At 40.7% G+C, this 15,731-nt stretch overlaps 2 protein-coding genes across 2 annotated transcripts in view; both read left to right on the forward strand.

Moving 5' to 3' along the window:
- LOC136687442 (macrophage mannose receptor 1-like) overlaps nt 1–2,523 on the forward strand; it is a 41,946-nt gene extending 39,423 nt beyond the window's left edge. Inside the window, exon 4 of the mRNA XM_066661847.1 lies at nt 2,274–2,523. The gene's annotated coding sequence lies outside the window, so the exon portion shown is untranslated. The remainder of the gene's footprint in view (nt 1–2,273) is intronic.
- On the forward strand, nt 663–13,961 carry LOC136678752 (macrophage mannose receptor 1-like). Its single transcript, XM_066656886.1, has 8 exons — nt 663–669; nt 899–1,135; nt 1,841–2,149; nt 6,284–6,460; nt 9,752–9,988; nt 10,770–11,132; nt 11,231–11,280; nt 13,839–13,961. The coding sequence occupies exons 1-8, from the start codon at nt 663–665 to the stop codon at nt 13,959–13,961; spliced, it is 1,503 nt and encodes a 500-aa protein (XP_066512983.1).
- Nucleotides 13,962–15,731: the final 1,770 nt, after the last annotated feature.

A 15,731-nucleotide genomic window follows, 5' to 3' on the forward strand; every position in this document is an offset into this window, starting at 1 on the left:
GTGTCTGCTTGGATTTCCTCCGGGTGACTGTCTGTGAGGAGTGTGGTGTGTTCTCCCCGTGTCTGCGTGGGTTTCCTCCGGGTGACTGTCTGTGAGGAGTGTGGTGTGTTCTCTCTGTGTCTGCATGGGTTTCCTCCGGGTGACTGTCTGTGAGGAGTGTCGTGTGTTTTCCCTATGTCCGGGTGCTACAGTTTCCTCCCATGCTCCAAAAAGACACGTTGGTAGGTGGATTGCCAACTGAAGTGTCCATAGGTGTGAATGTGTGAGTGTGTGTTGCCCTGTGAAGGATTGGTGCCTTCCCGCCTTCCAGGGTGTATTCCCGCCTTACACCCCATAATTCCTGATAGGGTCCATACCCACCGTGACCCTGAACTGGATAAGGGTTACCGACAATGAATAAATTATGCATTAATTTATTATTATGACCTACACACAATAGTCATAATAATTTCTACATAAAGTCAACTTCATATGTTGTTGTTTAAGACATTAGCAGATGTAGCAGTGATCACTAGCTAAATGGTATTGCTGCTTTGGGATATATTTGTAAATTACTGCTTGGACCCCAGATATTGCCACTAATGGATATACAGTTACAGTGCATGTATTCACTATACATTTGCATGTTTCTGGCCAAGTATCAGCATAAAATCTAGTAAAACATGTCAGGTAACAACACTGATGGTATTTGTCTAGTACTTTTGTTGTTTTAGAGAGTATTGGATGAACCAGTGGTGATTGTTTGTTTAAACATTGTGTGGAAATCAAATCAAATCAAAATGTATTTAGATACTGCGTTTTACAGTTGATGATGTCAAAAAGCAGCTTTACAGAATTTGTAAAACACTAAAGTGTGTTCATTTCCACTAAACTAGACTTTATTTGGTTTTCTTTACAGCTGTGTGTGGAGTGTCTGTATACTCTCCTTATCAGTATGTTCTTGTGAATGAAGCTAAAAAGTGGACTGAATCTCAGAGCTACTGCAGACAAAACTACACTGATCTGGCCACCGTCAACAATATGGAGGAGATGAAGAACCTGAACACGACTCTCAAAGATAAAACTACCAGCTCAGTGTGGATCGGTCTAAACAGAGGGAGCACTGAGAGATGGCTGTGGTCTCTGGCTGATGGAGATTTGTACAGAGAGGGAGAGAAGTACAGGAACTGGAACTTGGGACAACCAGACAATGCTGGAGGGATAGAGTACTGTGGAACAATATTTGTAAATATAGCACACCCTTTTGTGTGTTATGACGGTAAGAACTCCCAGATTCAGATTCATTAAAAGTATTATCACTTCATTAAATGGATATGGAAAATTGTAAATTCTGACTGAATCAATGTTTCAGAAAAGAACAGCACTGACAGATATATATTTATGAATGAGACAAAGACCTGGCATGATGCTCAGAGCTACTGCAGAGAACACTACACAGATCTGGTCACTGTGAGGAACTGGATGGAGAACCAGGAGATCTGGAATTTATCACAGTCATCTCAAAACAACGATGATTTCTGGATCGGTCTGTTCAACGACTCCTGGCAGTGGTCAGATCATAGTAACTCCTCATTCCGATACTGGACATCTGGACCAGATAATTATGGTGAAAATCAGAAGCAAATGTGTGCCATGGTTTCCGAGGACGGTCAGTGGACTAATCAGACCTGTGATGAGGAGCTCCCCTTCGTCTGCCAAGAGAGTGAGTCATGATTCACAGATTCAATATTCATGAGATTATATTATATATATATAATCATTATATTATATTATATATAATCATTTAACATTTTAAAATCAACTATTATGCTGAACTGCACTGTGTTGTCTCCAGAAACACTTCTGTTGGTGAATCTGACTCTGCCCTGGAAAGACGCTCTGAGATACTGCAGGGAGCACCATGTGGACCTGGTCTCAGTTCACTCTGAAGAGGTCCAGTCCTGGGTGATGGAGGTGGCTCAGAAAGCCTCCACTGATCACGTTTGGCTGGGGCTACGTCACACCTGCACCCTCAGCTTCTGGTTCTGGGTCAGTGGAGAGTCCATCTGCTACCAGAAGTGGGCTCCAGGGAACGGCACCGGGGGAGAAGACTGTGGTTCTGGAGAGAGATCTGGAGCAGTGGAATCGAGTGGAGGACAGCAGTGGATCAGTCTGCCACAGAACCAGCAGCTCAACTTCATCTGCACCAACTACTGAGGTCAGTTACACTTTGTTTGTCACTGGAATATTGAAGTGGACATTGTAACACTCACTGGTTCTTTCTCTTCTCAAAGATGAAGACTGAAGCCAGGTGTGTTCCCTTTCTGAGACACAGAAGACCCTCAGTGGGAAGAGCCTTATGTTCAGTGATGTTTATGATTTCTTGCATTATTACTGGGTTTAATGGGTGGTGAGTAAATATGTACATTTTGATAACAATGTTGGATGTTTAGTGCGCAGATGAATGGTTTTCTTCCTGAAATATATGTGGTCCTCAGTCATGAAACAAACAGAATGAGTTTGTTGAATGGACACATTGTTCAAGACCATGGTCTTTAAATGTCAGTTTTAAACATTGTTTCAAGTTTGATCTATTTTTACATTTCTTTTTTTATTTTGTGTGCTTTTTTATTCTGTGTATCGCTGTATCATCATCATTACTGTTTATACACCAATTCTGTCACCAATTTATTAAAAAAAAACAATAAAATACTGTATAAAATATGAAATTTTGACTGTGAATCATAATGTCATCATGCTCTACTAAAACAAATACAAAAGTCATCTCTGTACAACTTGTTTTATAAAATATGGATCAGTCATTGTTTAATTTATGTGTAAAACAACAGAAACATGCTAGGAACAACAGACAAATAAAATAAAGTTATTATTATAGCTGTTTTATGTAAGATAGTTTGGTTAAAATGAAATGAAGAAAGATTTTTGAGGCAAGAAATATATGCAGTAACTCAAGGGCTGTGTGTGGGTGGTACAATATGTTACTGGTTGTACATATGTCTTATATATAAATGCCACACACAGGTCTAAAACAGGTCCAGCTTCATGGGTTGGTTACAAGAGGGTCTGAGAATCTCAAACACAATGGCAACATTAAAGTGATTAGAGTTTGACCGAATGGTAGATCGTTAAGTTACAGCCTCAGAAAACACACCCTACACCTGGTGTTTACAGAGGAATCTTAGGATACTCTGACTCACCCACAATTATCAGATTCACCCACAAAAATCAGGACCGTCCTCAGTATCTTCTTGGTGCACACGCCCTCTAACTGACCTATATTAATTCATTCATCATCTGTAACCCTTATCCAGTTCAGGGTTGTGGTGTGTCCAGAGCCTACCTGGAATCATGGGGCACAAGGCAGGAACACACCCTGGAGGGGGCGGACCTATATTTGTTGATCAAAATTGATTAGTTTATAGCGTCTAATGATTTTATCACACAGTCCTCAACACCAACTCATATGTTTCAGAAGTAACACAACTACACTCCACCAATCTCCAGAAAATACAGAGAGCCCACCCTGCTCGGTATTGACTGTTTGCACCTGGAGCAGGACGCCAGACTTTTAAACCATAACAGACATGTAAGACCTCTTCAGATTCTGTCTGTAACAATCACTAACACAGTCTCAGGACAGGCGCCGCACCTGAGAAAAATTCCAAAAGAGAATCCATTGTCCACAATGCCACAGTAAACATGCCTTTATTTCCTGAGTATTTTCCTGTTCTGGAGCTCATGGTGCCCCTGCAGTGGGGAGTTTTGCTGTAAACTCTTTGTGAATTCTAAATTCAGGGCGTTCCTTCTTAGAGTCAGTGTAGCTGTGGACCAATGAGAGGCTGCTGTCTGTCAGCGGGGTCCTATCACCCGGGGGAGGGGTGCACCTCACTCTCTGGGCCCGTGAGAGGGAGGTAGCACCCCAGAGGTGCACAGTAAAGGGGTGCTTATGACTGAAAGAGCACTATGGAACACCTTCCAGACCAAAATATTTTAAAATAAACTCAAATGTACTTGTTTTTATCACAGAACAACCAAATAAAACCTCCATGGTTTTGTGACTATTTTAAACTTTTTGGCCCTTTGAGGTACATATTGTCTACTTTCAGAAAATGGTGAGTAAATTCCATAATACGTTATTGTTCTTGCTTAAAATTATGTAAGTTGTCTTACAAGTAAATAAATAGCTGGTCTATTATCCTCAGCACCCAGTAACACATTGTTTACCCCTAAAATTATAGGCACTTGTTTGGTTTTCACTTTTTTATCTGTCTTTAAATTATTGAAACTTAAATGATGAAAACAAAAGCGTGAAGGTGAACGAATGCTTTGGACCAAATGTCTAAATCAGTGTAAGCCTCGAATGATCATCCTACTATTTGTAGAACATTCACACATCTACAACCCCAGAACATCAGAAGTCCCTGCTGAGACTATTGGTGTTTCTACACTTCAAACCCACACTTTAGTTTTGGGCATGGTGGTCTCAGCCTCATGTGCAGCTGCTTCAGAGCATCACATTCTACCAGTCAGTGCTTGGCTTTGGAGTTATTACAACCGTTGTCTACAATGTGTGCAGCTTAAAGACGCAGACCTCACTAACTACAAACACTGTCCTTACATTTGGACGTTGTGGACATTTGGACATGTATTTAGTTCTACTGGACATAAGGTGGTCACTGCTGGGTTGGTGTTTATTAGACTGAGGTGAGCACACCATCTCAGAGCAGAGCAGCTGCTGATAACATCACTGTCTAATTTTCATAATCTCTTTCCTTGTTCATACCCTTCCTTTCAGAAATGTCCAGAAACTCATGCTGACGTAGTGTGTTTACACCTGTCTGACGCCTGTAAACTGTGAATGCAAATCACCGGCACACATCCTGAACCCACATGACCCTGGTGTTTCCACGTCCTAAAGCCTGTGTTTACGTTCTGGACGTCAGTGTGACCTAATGATTTCAGTGTCTGATATTTATTTCTATTAAATATAATCTACAGGACTGTTTTTATAATATTCTTAACACATAGGAGTCTCTGTAAAACCACACGTGTAAAAATATATGATAATACCATGATGAAACATATAAAATTAGAAATGAAACCAGAAGCACCAGTTGTTACCTTAGTGATATCATGAGCTGAACATCCAGGTACAATGTAAAGCACTGCTGTGCAGAGCCGGTGATTTAAAGCTGGTGAGGGACAGACAGGTGGTCGACTGTATCGAAGACTGCAGGGTGGTCTATGAGAATCAGGACTGATGACATCTTGGTTGGTCTTGCACCTTCTGGAAGTGCGGTGAGAACATGATCTGTAGAGTGTGCCAAAGGAGCCGAATTCTTCATCTCATGTGAGTTGTAGTTCAAAGAAATAATTCATAAAATAGAAAATAATTCATTTGAAAAACTTGGTTTGTGTGAAACCACTGACACCTCACTACAACAGTCTCAGGGCCCTAAAGGGTTAATATCAAAAACAAGAGGTTGTTGTTGACTGAACGTGTGCTGCACCTGACTTTTATGCAAAACATGTTTTGGTGAAGCAGACGCCCATCAGTCTGGTGTCAGAGGTAAAGAGGAGGGGCTTGGAGAGAGAGAGAGAGAGAGAGAGAGAGAGAGAGAGAGAGAGAGACAGAGAGAGAGAGAGAGATAAAATCACTGTCTGATTTTAATAAACCTGTTCACCTTCATTCATGTTTAATGATGTAGCTGCACTCTTTTAGCTACTTGATTCTCCCATGCACCACTAGACTCAAATTCAGTCATCATTTCCTTTCACTTACAGAGCTCCTCACTTGACACTGCAAAAATAAAAAAATTAAAAACTTTCATCAGACTACATAGTTCTAGATACAAATGGCAAGTTCCAACATAACATGACACCTTCATAAAGCAGTCATATTTAGGTAGGTGTCACAGTCACACAGCTCCAGGGACCTGAAGGTTGTGGGTTCAATTCCTGCTCCGGGTGACTGTCTGTGAGGAGTTGGTGTGTTCTCCCCGTGTTTGTGTGGGTTTCCTCCGGGTGCTCCGGTTTCCTCCCACAGTCCTAAAACACACATTGGTAGGTGTGTCTGTGTTGCCCTGTGAAGGACTGGCGCCCCCTCCAGGGTGTATTCCTGCTTTGCGCCCAATGATTCCAGGTAGGCTCTGGACCCACCATGACCCTGAACTGGATAAGGGTTACAGATAATGAATGAATGAATGAATGCTGTGCTGAACTTTCCTATGTTTCACTGACCTCTGTCCTGTTGTCTCCAGATAAACTGGTGTTGGTGAATCAGACTCTGACCTGGTGGGATGCAGGGAGAACCACAGGGACCTGGTCTCAGTTCACTCTGAGGAGGTCCAGTCCTGGGTGATGGAGATCAGATCAGATCAGATCAGAAAGCCTCCACTGATTACGTTTGGCTGGGGCTATGTCACACCTACAGACAGGTTTTGTTACCTTCTGGTTCTGGGTCAGTGTTTTCTCCCTCTGCTGCCAGAACTGTGCTCCAGGGAATGGGACCGGGGGAAATGACTGTGGTTCTGGAGAGAGATCTGGAGCGGTGGAATCGAGTGGAGGACAGCAGTGGGTCAGTCTGCCTGAGACCCAGACACTCAACTTCATCTGCACCAACTACTGAGGCCAGTTACACTTTATTTGTTACTGGAATATTGAAGTGGACATTGTAACCCTCACTGGTTCTTTCTCTTCTCAAAGATGAAGACTAGAAGTTAGGTGTGTTCCCTCTTCAGTTTCAGAAGATCCTGAGACTTGTTTATCTGGGCATTCTTGTATAATTCATCGCGTTTAAAATACATGTGATTAGAATGTAGGTTGTTTGTTGTGCAGATTGGAACTTTCTGCTTCCTGAAATTTCAGCAAACCTCATGAAACAAGCAGACTGGTTTTGAATGGACACAGGTGAATTGTAAAGCATGGTTTATGCTAATTTCAGTTTTGATTTTTTTTATTCTATCTCAGCAAATGTATGATGAACAGAAATTTTGCATTGTGTTACTGTGTAACTACATTTAGAAAGAAAATATATGATTTCCATTCAAGGAAATGAACATCAGATTCATGTACCATTCAATGTGTAAACATTTTCATAATTATATCAGTTTAGGATTAAATTATTAAATAATTAAATGAATACATTATATTATAGATTAATCATAAAGCTGACAGGGTAAAACATTCTTGAGTAAAGACAATTTTTATAATTCATTTTTAAACTTTGTTTTTTTTTTTCCATCTATATTTCATGGACTTTTTGCAATATTATATATGTATTTTAAACATAAATACTTCACTATGCTGCTGTGTTATCATCATATATCTCTATATACCTGTGTTGTCAAATACTGTGGAATTTTAATTCATGTTATACTTTGATTGATTGATTTTTTTTATGCAAATGATACACTGTGAAACTGTGCAGCTTGATTTAACTCTGTAAACCTGTTCTGTTACCGCCTTTGTTAAATAAACTTTACTATATGGAATAGAGTGAATTTTGGTTGTAATTAATATTATTATTGTTTCTATTTAAATATATATGATATAGCAGTTTATGATTGAATAATTCTGTGGAAAAACGTTTGTTTTAGATCATTCATTCGGTCATTCACCTGTCGACACACCCTGAAGGCGCACAGAAAAAAACAGAATGAACATGGGGAAAGGTCAGGTTCTGATGGTGGATGACCTCCCAACTCATTCCAAACATGTTCGATGGTGCTCTATCACTCCAGAGAACAGAGTTCCACTGTTCCACAGCCCAGTGCTGGGACTGTGGTGGTTTGTTCTACCAATCTAATTCATCCTTAGCTTTGGTATGGTCTCAGCCTCATGTGCATCTGCTTCAGAGCTCCAAATTCTAGTCAATGCTTTTAAAGTCAATGCTTTTCTACAGAGATGTTATGACTTGTGTCCACAGTGAGTGAACCCTAAAGACTCACTTCACTAACTTTAACATTTGGTGGATGTTTGGAAATATATTTAGTTCTATTGGATATAACAAGGTGGTCAATGCTGTGTTTGTGCTGGTAGATGGACGTATTTAAAGCATCTCAGAGCAGAGCAGAGCAGCTGCTGATAACATTTGTGACTAATTTTAATAAAAAGTTTCCTCTGTTCTCAGAGAGTCACATTAGATGTTATTACAATAACCCAGAGTTTATCATCAATAGCTATAAAAACTTCAGTCCAGGAATGTACATTCAATAAGGTAATTGAGAACTAACACTGTTTGTGGCTTAATTCCATCAAATCCTCCCTGAAAATGGACTGGATCAGTCTAAAGGGTTGATAACAAACACAATCGACTCTTGTCACTGAGCGTGTGTTGAAGGAGTTTATGCAAAGTGGCTTTCCTCGAAACAGACAATGACTCAGACCTATATGTGATGTAAAGGAGGGCGTGGAGAGATCAGAGATAAGAGAGAGAGGATAGAGAGAGATACAGAGTCACAGACAGAAGAGAAGACGACAGAAGTGGACGCAGAGAGGAGAACAGAACCAACACCGAGGTAGGATTCATGTTTCATTAACATTAACTCAGAGCTAAAGAAGCTGCTCCAGTCTTCTGCTGGGGTTAGTTTTCATAGTGGACACTGGATAAAGAGAAAGTTCTACATAGTGACCCAGTTACTGTGAGGTACACACTCCAAAAGAACTGGAGAATTACTTTGAGAAACATCACTAAACTACACTGAGATCCTAAACAGGATCTAGATAATACAAAAGAAAGTATACAATATTAATACAAAGATCTTATGGAGTTTATTGGGTTTAAGAGTCTAGTGTTTGGGATGTTTACAGATTAATGTTTACTTTATTCCCAGAGGGAGACCTATGGTGGAAACAACAGTTTAGTGTTAAATAAAGAGAAAATTATTTTTCTTGTTTAATTATGTCTTCCACTGCTGAAGTCATGTGAGAGCTGAAACAGGGAGGCAAACTAAATTTTTCTGGGGAGGAGTTCAGTGTGGCTTGTGTGTGAAGCCAAACCCCGCCCCCCACACCTGACCTGACAGGGAAATGTCTGTGGAGTAAAACTAATAACTTACAACAATATTCCTGAGATTTTCAAGATGTTTTCTGAGTAAATTTTAGGAAAGAGAACAAACCTACAACATTTGTCTAAAACTATAGAAATGTAATTCAAAACTTGTGAAGTATTTACCTCTTTTATTCACTTTACAGCATTTATTTACTTCTGTAATATTTCTGTAAGGATTTTATTTCTGTGAAAAAAAATGTAACATCACTTTCTCTTTTCTTTTAGAAATGAACCCGAAGTGCATTTCCATACTTTTCCTTTTCTCTGGTCAGTGATTGTTTATATTTTTTTCTAAAGAATTAAAATTTGGAAATGGTATAATGTATTAATTATGTTCTACTCACAATATTCTTTATTATTTCTACAGAAGAAGAGGACATGTTGTTGTTTAAGTCCTAATCTTATCAGTGAACTCTATGTAAGAGATAATGGCTCATGGGGCTCTAAATAGAAACTAGTGCTTGGACCTCAAATTGCCACCAGTGTCTGTATTATTACAGCAGCTATTTTTACTATTAATTAATGGATGTAAATGGTATAAAACCTGAGATTAACCTGTGAAATACCAGTAAAAATGGCATGTAATAATGCCAGTGGTATTGTCCAGTAATATGTGTGCCATTCTGGTGTAGAATGTGAAGACAAGGCAATTTTGACAAGACAATCACTTAAAATCACTCATGCTCATGTTCTTCACAGGTTTGTGTAGGGTATCTGCTCATGTTCCTTATCAATATCACTTTGTGAATGAGAATAAAACCTGGACTGAAGCTCAGAGCTACTGCAGAGAGACCCACACTGATCTGGCCACCATCAACAACATGGAGGAGATGATGAACCTGAACATGACTCTCAAAGATAAAACTACCAGCTCAGTGTGGATCGGTCTACAGATAGGGGACACTGGGAGATGGCTGTGGTCTCGGGCTGATGGAGGTCTCTACAGTGAGGGAGAGATGTATCAGAACTGGAGCAGTCGAGAACCAAACAACGATAAAGGGAGAGAGTTCTGTGTTGGAATGTATCACTCTGATGGAACCTGGTTTGATATCAGCTGTGAGACACCGTACAGTTTTGTGTGTTATGACGGTAAGAACTTCCAGATACTAGTTCATGTAAAACACTATCACACACAAAAAAGGCAACTTAATATTACTTTGTAAAATATTTTAACATTAGTGATTCTCTCAGTGTCGTTGGTGGGTGTTAAAGAAAGAGACATTTATTAATGTTTATAAAATGTCTGTTTCAGAAACAAAGACAAACTCTGATAGATACAAATTCACTCAAGACAAAAAGTACTGGCCTGATGCTCAGAGCTACTGCAGAGAACATTATACAGATCTGGTCAGTGTGAGGAACCAGACGGAGAACCAGGTGATCTGGAAATTGGATAAAAATTCAATTGAGTTTTTCTGGATCGGTCTGTTCAATGACTCCTGGCAGTGGTCAGATCAGAGTAAATCCTCATTCAGATACTGGAGGTCTGGACCAGATAATTATGGTAAAAATGGACAGCAGCAGTGTGCCGTAGTGACTGAGGACGGTAAGTGGACTAATCTGACCTGTGACAACAAGCTCCCCTTCGTCTGCCGAGAGAGTGAGTCATGATTCACTGATTCAATAATGTGTTCATGAACTTCTGAAATTAATTTAATGATCAAATGTTGTGCTGAACTTTCCTGTGTTTCACTGACCTCTGTTCTGTTGTCTCCAGATGAGCTGGTGTTGGTGAATCAGACTCTGACCTGGAAAGAAGCTCTGAGATACTGCAGGGAGAACCATATGGACCTGGTCTCAGTTCATTCTAAGGAGGTCCAGTCCTGGGTGATGGAGGTGGCTCAGAAAGCCTCTACTGATCATGTTTGGCTGGGGCTACGTCACACCTGCACCCTCAGCTTCTGGTTCTGGGTCAGTGGAGAGTCCATTTGCTACCAGAACTGGGCTCCAGGGAACGGGACTGGGAGAGAAGACTGTGGTTCTGGAGAGAGATCTGGAGCAGTGGAATCAAGTGGAGGACAGCAGTGGGTCAGTCTGCCACAGAACCAACAGCTCAACTTCATCTGCACCAACTATGAAGGTTAGTTACACTTTGTTTCTAGAAAGGTTGTGTTCTCCGGTGTTGACCAGAGAAGGACATGTTGCTCCTTGTGACTCTTGGTTCCTCCTTGTGATGAGGGATTTTGTCTTTTGCCTTTGACTCGCAAGAGGCTTGGACCTGGATCTCTGTAAATCTACTTTGAGAAAACATTCTGTTGTTAAAAGTTTTATATAAAACACAAATTTATCGGCTGGTTCATTGTCTGAATATTGAAGTGGTATTTTAATCTCGACTATTTTGTTTCTTTTTTAAAAATGAAGACTGAAGTAAGGTGTGCTCCCCCTTCAGGACAGAGTGAGAAGATGATCTGCTTCACTGATTTATTATTATTATTTTTTTAACAATAATAAGATTATATTCTATATAATATAATTTAGACGTTTGGTGTGTAGCTTGAACTTTTCTTCTTTCTGAACTCTTCCTCAGTACTGAAACAAGCAGGATCAGTTTCTTGAAAAAGCACAGACTGTTTCAGTAATGATCTCTGCAATATATCTATCTATATCCATCTGTATCAACTGGATAAGAGGTTACAGACAATGAATGAATCATTAACACATTTACATTTATAGAACTGAGAGATTTTAAATTGGTGTCATTTGTAAACTTGGTTTTATCTGTTTGTATAATCCTTCTTGAATATCAGTTGTTCTAAGTGTAAATGATGTTGTGCTGCTTTGTGTCATCATATCTCTGTATAGAAGATATGTCAAATTTGATGCAATTATGATGCAAATATGTATTTCTTTATTTTAATACTTCAATAAAACACACCTGGAAATCAACCCTGTAAAAATTGTTTATGAAGCATTTGCTTGTTTATATTTTTGACCTGTGCATGAAACAACAGACACGTCAAGAATGAGACATACAAAATAAATAAATAAATATATAAATAACTGCACAATGTAAATTTCACATTTAAATGTACTTTAAACCTTAAGATGTAGCTCCCCTAAAAGATATTCTATTCTCACAATGTCAAACTTGTTACAGCAGAAGAGTCATTTTTGGTGCCATATAAAACATTTTTCTATAAAAAGGTGCCACACAGACCCATCCATAGGACATTCTCCATCAGTCTGAAGAACCCCAGGTTCTTAAAGTGTTCAGGGTTTTATATAGAACCATTTTCTTTACTAAAAAACACTTGTACAACCATCAACTTTATTTGTATAAATCATTTACTTTCTACTGCAAAAATGTTAAACCTAAACCTGGGATTCTTAGGACACTGTGGCATTGAGTTAAAAGTCTTTGCTTTTGGAAAATTTGATTGGATTTTTGCACACCAACATTATTGGGGTGAGCTTCTGAAGTTGGACCACATCCAAACTCATGCTAAACGTATTATGTGGTGCTACGTCACTCCAGAGAACACAGTTCCACTGTACCACTGACATAGGTATGGTGGTCTCACATTCTATCAGTTAATGCTTTTCCATAGAGATACTACACTTTATGTCCACAATGGGTGAACCCTAAAAAATCAGACCACACTAACTGTAAAATGTGGCCTTACTTTTGGACATTGTGGACATTTATTTACTTCTATTGGATAAAGTGGTCAATGTTGTCTTAGTGTTGGTAGATTGACATATGTAAAGTATCTCAGAGCAGAGCAGCTGCTGATAACATCGGTGTCTACTTTTAATAAAATGAGAGTCACGCAAGCTGTTATTACAATAACTCAGAGTTTATCATCAATAACTATAAAAACAGCAGTCCTGAAACATACATCCAATAAGGTACTATTTGCTGAGCAGATGCTTGTTGGGAACTAATATTCCATCAAATCCTCACAGAACTAAACAGGGTCAGTTTAAATGTTTGATATGAAACAGTCAACTCTTGTCACTGAGAGTGTGATGAAGGAGTTTATGCAAAGTGTCTTTCCCCAAAACAGACAATGGCTCAGACCTATATGTGATGTAAAGAAGGGTGTGGAGAGATCAGAGATGATAGAGAGAGGATAGAGAGAGATACAGAGTCACAGGGAGAAGAGAAGATGACAGAAGTGTCTATCGTCACAGGTACGTCACTTCCGGCTGACTACTCGCGTGCTTGATTTGAAATTGTTTGCTGTTTGTCGCTGTTTTAGTCCTCTAGACGTTTATTTACAATCTCTATTGCATATTCTTTGGCATTGCTTATCCTAGTGTGCTGTCTTCATCATTCCTAACCCACCGTGCTTCTTAACTTCATTTTTTTCGTACATATTATTTCTCATTGTTTATTTTTCTCTCTTCATGGCGCCTGCCGAGGAACGAGCCCTTTCTGAGCTCGGCGCGGAGCTCGAGCAGCTCGGTCGCCGGATTCAGCGTCTCTTGGAGAAGCAGACGGAGCTCCAGCGGGAGAAGACGAGACTCGAGGCAGCCCGCGACGCCTCCTACGTGGCCGTCGCCTCTCCGGCTCCTCTGCCGCGGCGGTTTGCGGGGGTACCCATCTACACGCCTGCACCGGGATGGGAGCGCCAGCGTGGGCGTGGGAAGCCGAGGCCGTCCCCCCCTCCACCGCAGCCAGTCTTCACTTCTGCCAACCGGTTTGAGGTGCTCAGCTCCTGGCCTTCACCTGCTCCAGCGCCGAAGACTAAACAGGACGGTGTTCTTATTATTGGTGATTCAATAGTTAGACATTTAAAAGTGCCGGGGATAAAGAGTAATGCAACCGTGTCTTGTCTCCCAGGCGCACGTGTCCTGGACGTTGCCAGGCGTCTTCCGTCGGCGCTTCGGCAGCGCGAGGACTTCGGCACCGTCGTTCTCCACGTGGGAACGAACGACATCTCCGCCCGCCGCAGCGAGGTCCTGAAGGAGCACTACCGTTCGCTTCTGGATACCGCTCGGAAGAAGACGGATGCTAGGATCATCGTCTCTGGCCCCCTGCCCACCTACCGTCGAGGATGCGAGGCGTTTAGCAGGCTCTTCGGGCTCCACTCCTGGCTCCTGGATTGGTGCGGCACTGTCGGCGTGGACTACGTCGACAACTGGGAGTGCTTTCGTGAGCGTCCGGCCCTGTATCGTTGGGATGGGCTTCATCCGAGCCGTCTAGGATCCGCAGTTCTCTCTGAGAACATTGAGGTGGTTCTGCGCCGGAACTGACTGGTCATTCCCAGTCACATCAGTCAGGTAGGTGGAATGGATAGCGAGCAGGTAAGTAATATTAAAATTCCTAATGTTCCTCCTGACCATCTCTCTACTGCTAGTATGATGAGTAGCATGTCCATATCACCCACTCTGATTAACGCTAATAAATTTTTCAGCATTGAGACTGTGTCGGTTCCCCGCAAAGCTTGTTATCACAAACGCCCAAAAATCAGTTTTAACAACCTAATTAGAATTAACACCAAGGCACTGCAGCGAACGCAATATTTCAGCACTTCCAGCATTAAATTAGGGCTTTTAAATATACGATCTCTAACATCCAAAGCACTCACTGTCTGTGATATTATTACTGATAACAAACTCTATGCATTATGTCTCTGCGAAACATGGGCTAAAGCCAATGAATACATTGCCCTAAATGAGTCCACTCCCCCTGGCTTCAGCTATTACAGTTGCCCACGAACATCTGGTCGTGGTGGTGGTGTAGCCACAATTTATGACCCTACCATTGACACAACACAAAAATCTAGTTATGATACTAAATCCTTTGAAGTACTTACTCTTAAAGTCACTGCATCAAAAAGGCAGCACTCGTTTATGCTCATCACAATCTATCGTCCTCCTGGCCCTTATACAGAATTTCTTTGTGAATTTGCTGATTTCCTCTCAAGTGTAGTTATCGTATCAGAAAAGGCCTTAATTGTTGGTGATTTCAATATTCACTTTGAGAAGGACCATGATCCACTTAAAATTGCATTTGAATCAATTTTGGATGCGCTAGGGTTCACTCAGAATGTTACTGGGCCCACTCATCAATGCAAACACACATTGGACCTAGTGTTAACACGGGGCATTGAGATAAAGAATCTATCCAATCTCTCGCTACATGAGACCATCTCTGATCACCATCTAATCACATATGAAATTGCGTTAAACTTTGATATTTGTCCACAACCACGCTATATTAGAAAGCGCACTATAACATCCTCAACAGTTAGTGATTTTATCAACAACCTTCCAGACCTTACCACCATTTCTTTTCCAACTCACCCAAATGACCTGGAGCTCATTACAAACAACCTACACCACTTATTGTGTACAAACCTAGATAGTGTTGCACCAGTCAAGACCAAACAATTTAGAGAGAAAAGGCTTGCTCCATGGTACAGTGACAGCACGCGTGCATTAAAACTGGCTGCTCGTAACCATGAACGTAAATGGAGACACACAAAACTAGAATGTTTCCGAATTGCATGGCAGCACAGCCTCACCGACTACAAACATGCCTTATCTAAAGCCAAATCACAGTACATCTCTTCCCTTATAGAAAACAACAAAGACAACCCTAGATTCCTTTTTAGCACTGTATCAAATCTAATTGGAAACAAAAAGGAAATCAACCCCATTGTTCCCTCTGATTTCTGTAGCAATGACTTTATGAGGTTTTTTAATGATAAAATTGCTTGCATTCGCCTCA

This window comes from Hoplias malabaricus, chromosome 2 (assembly GCF_029633855.1).
Source record: "Hoplias malabaricus isolate fHopMal1 chromosome 2, fHopMal1.hap1, whole genome shotgun sequence".
Classification (NCBI taxonomy): domain Eukaryota; kingdom Metazoa; phylum Chordata; class Actinopteri; order Characiformes; family Erythrinidae; genus Hoplias; species Hoplias malabaricus.

Bases quoted from the DNA above. Each gene is read 5' to 3' on its own strand.
- LOC136678752 (XM_066656886.1), top strand. The intron at 6,461-9,751 runs GTCAGTGTTTTC...TGTTCTTCACAG, and splicing joins TTGTTACCTTCTGGTTCTGG to GTTTGTGTAGGGTATCTGCT. The intron at 11,281-13,838 runs GTAAATCTACTT...CTTGTCTCCCAG, and splicing joins AGGCTTGGACCTGGATCTCT to GCGCACGTGTCCTGGACGTT.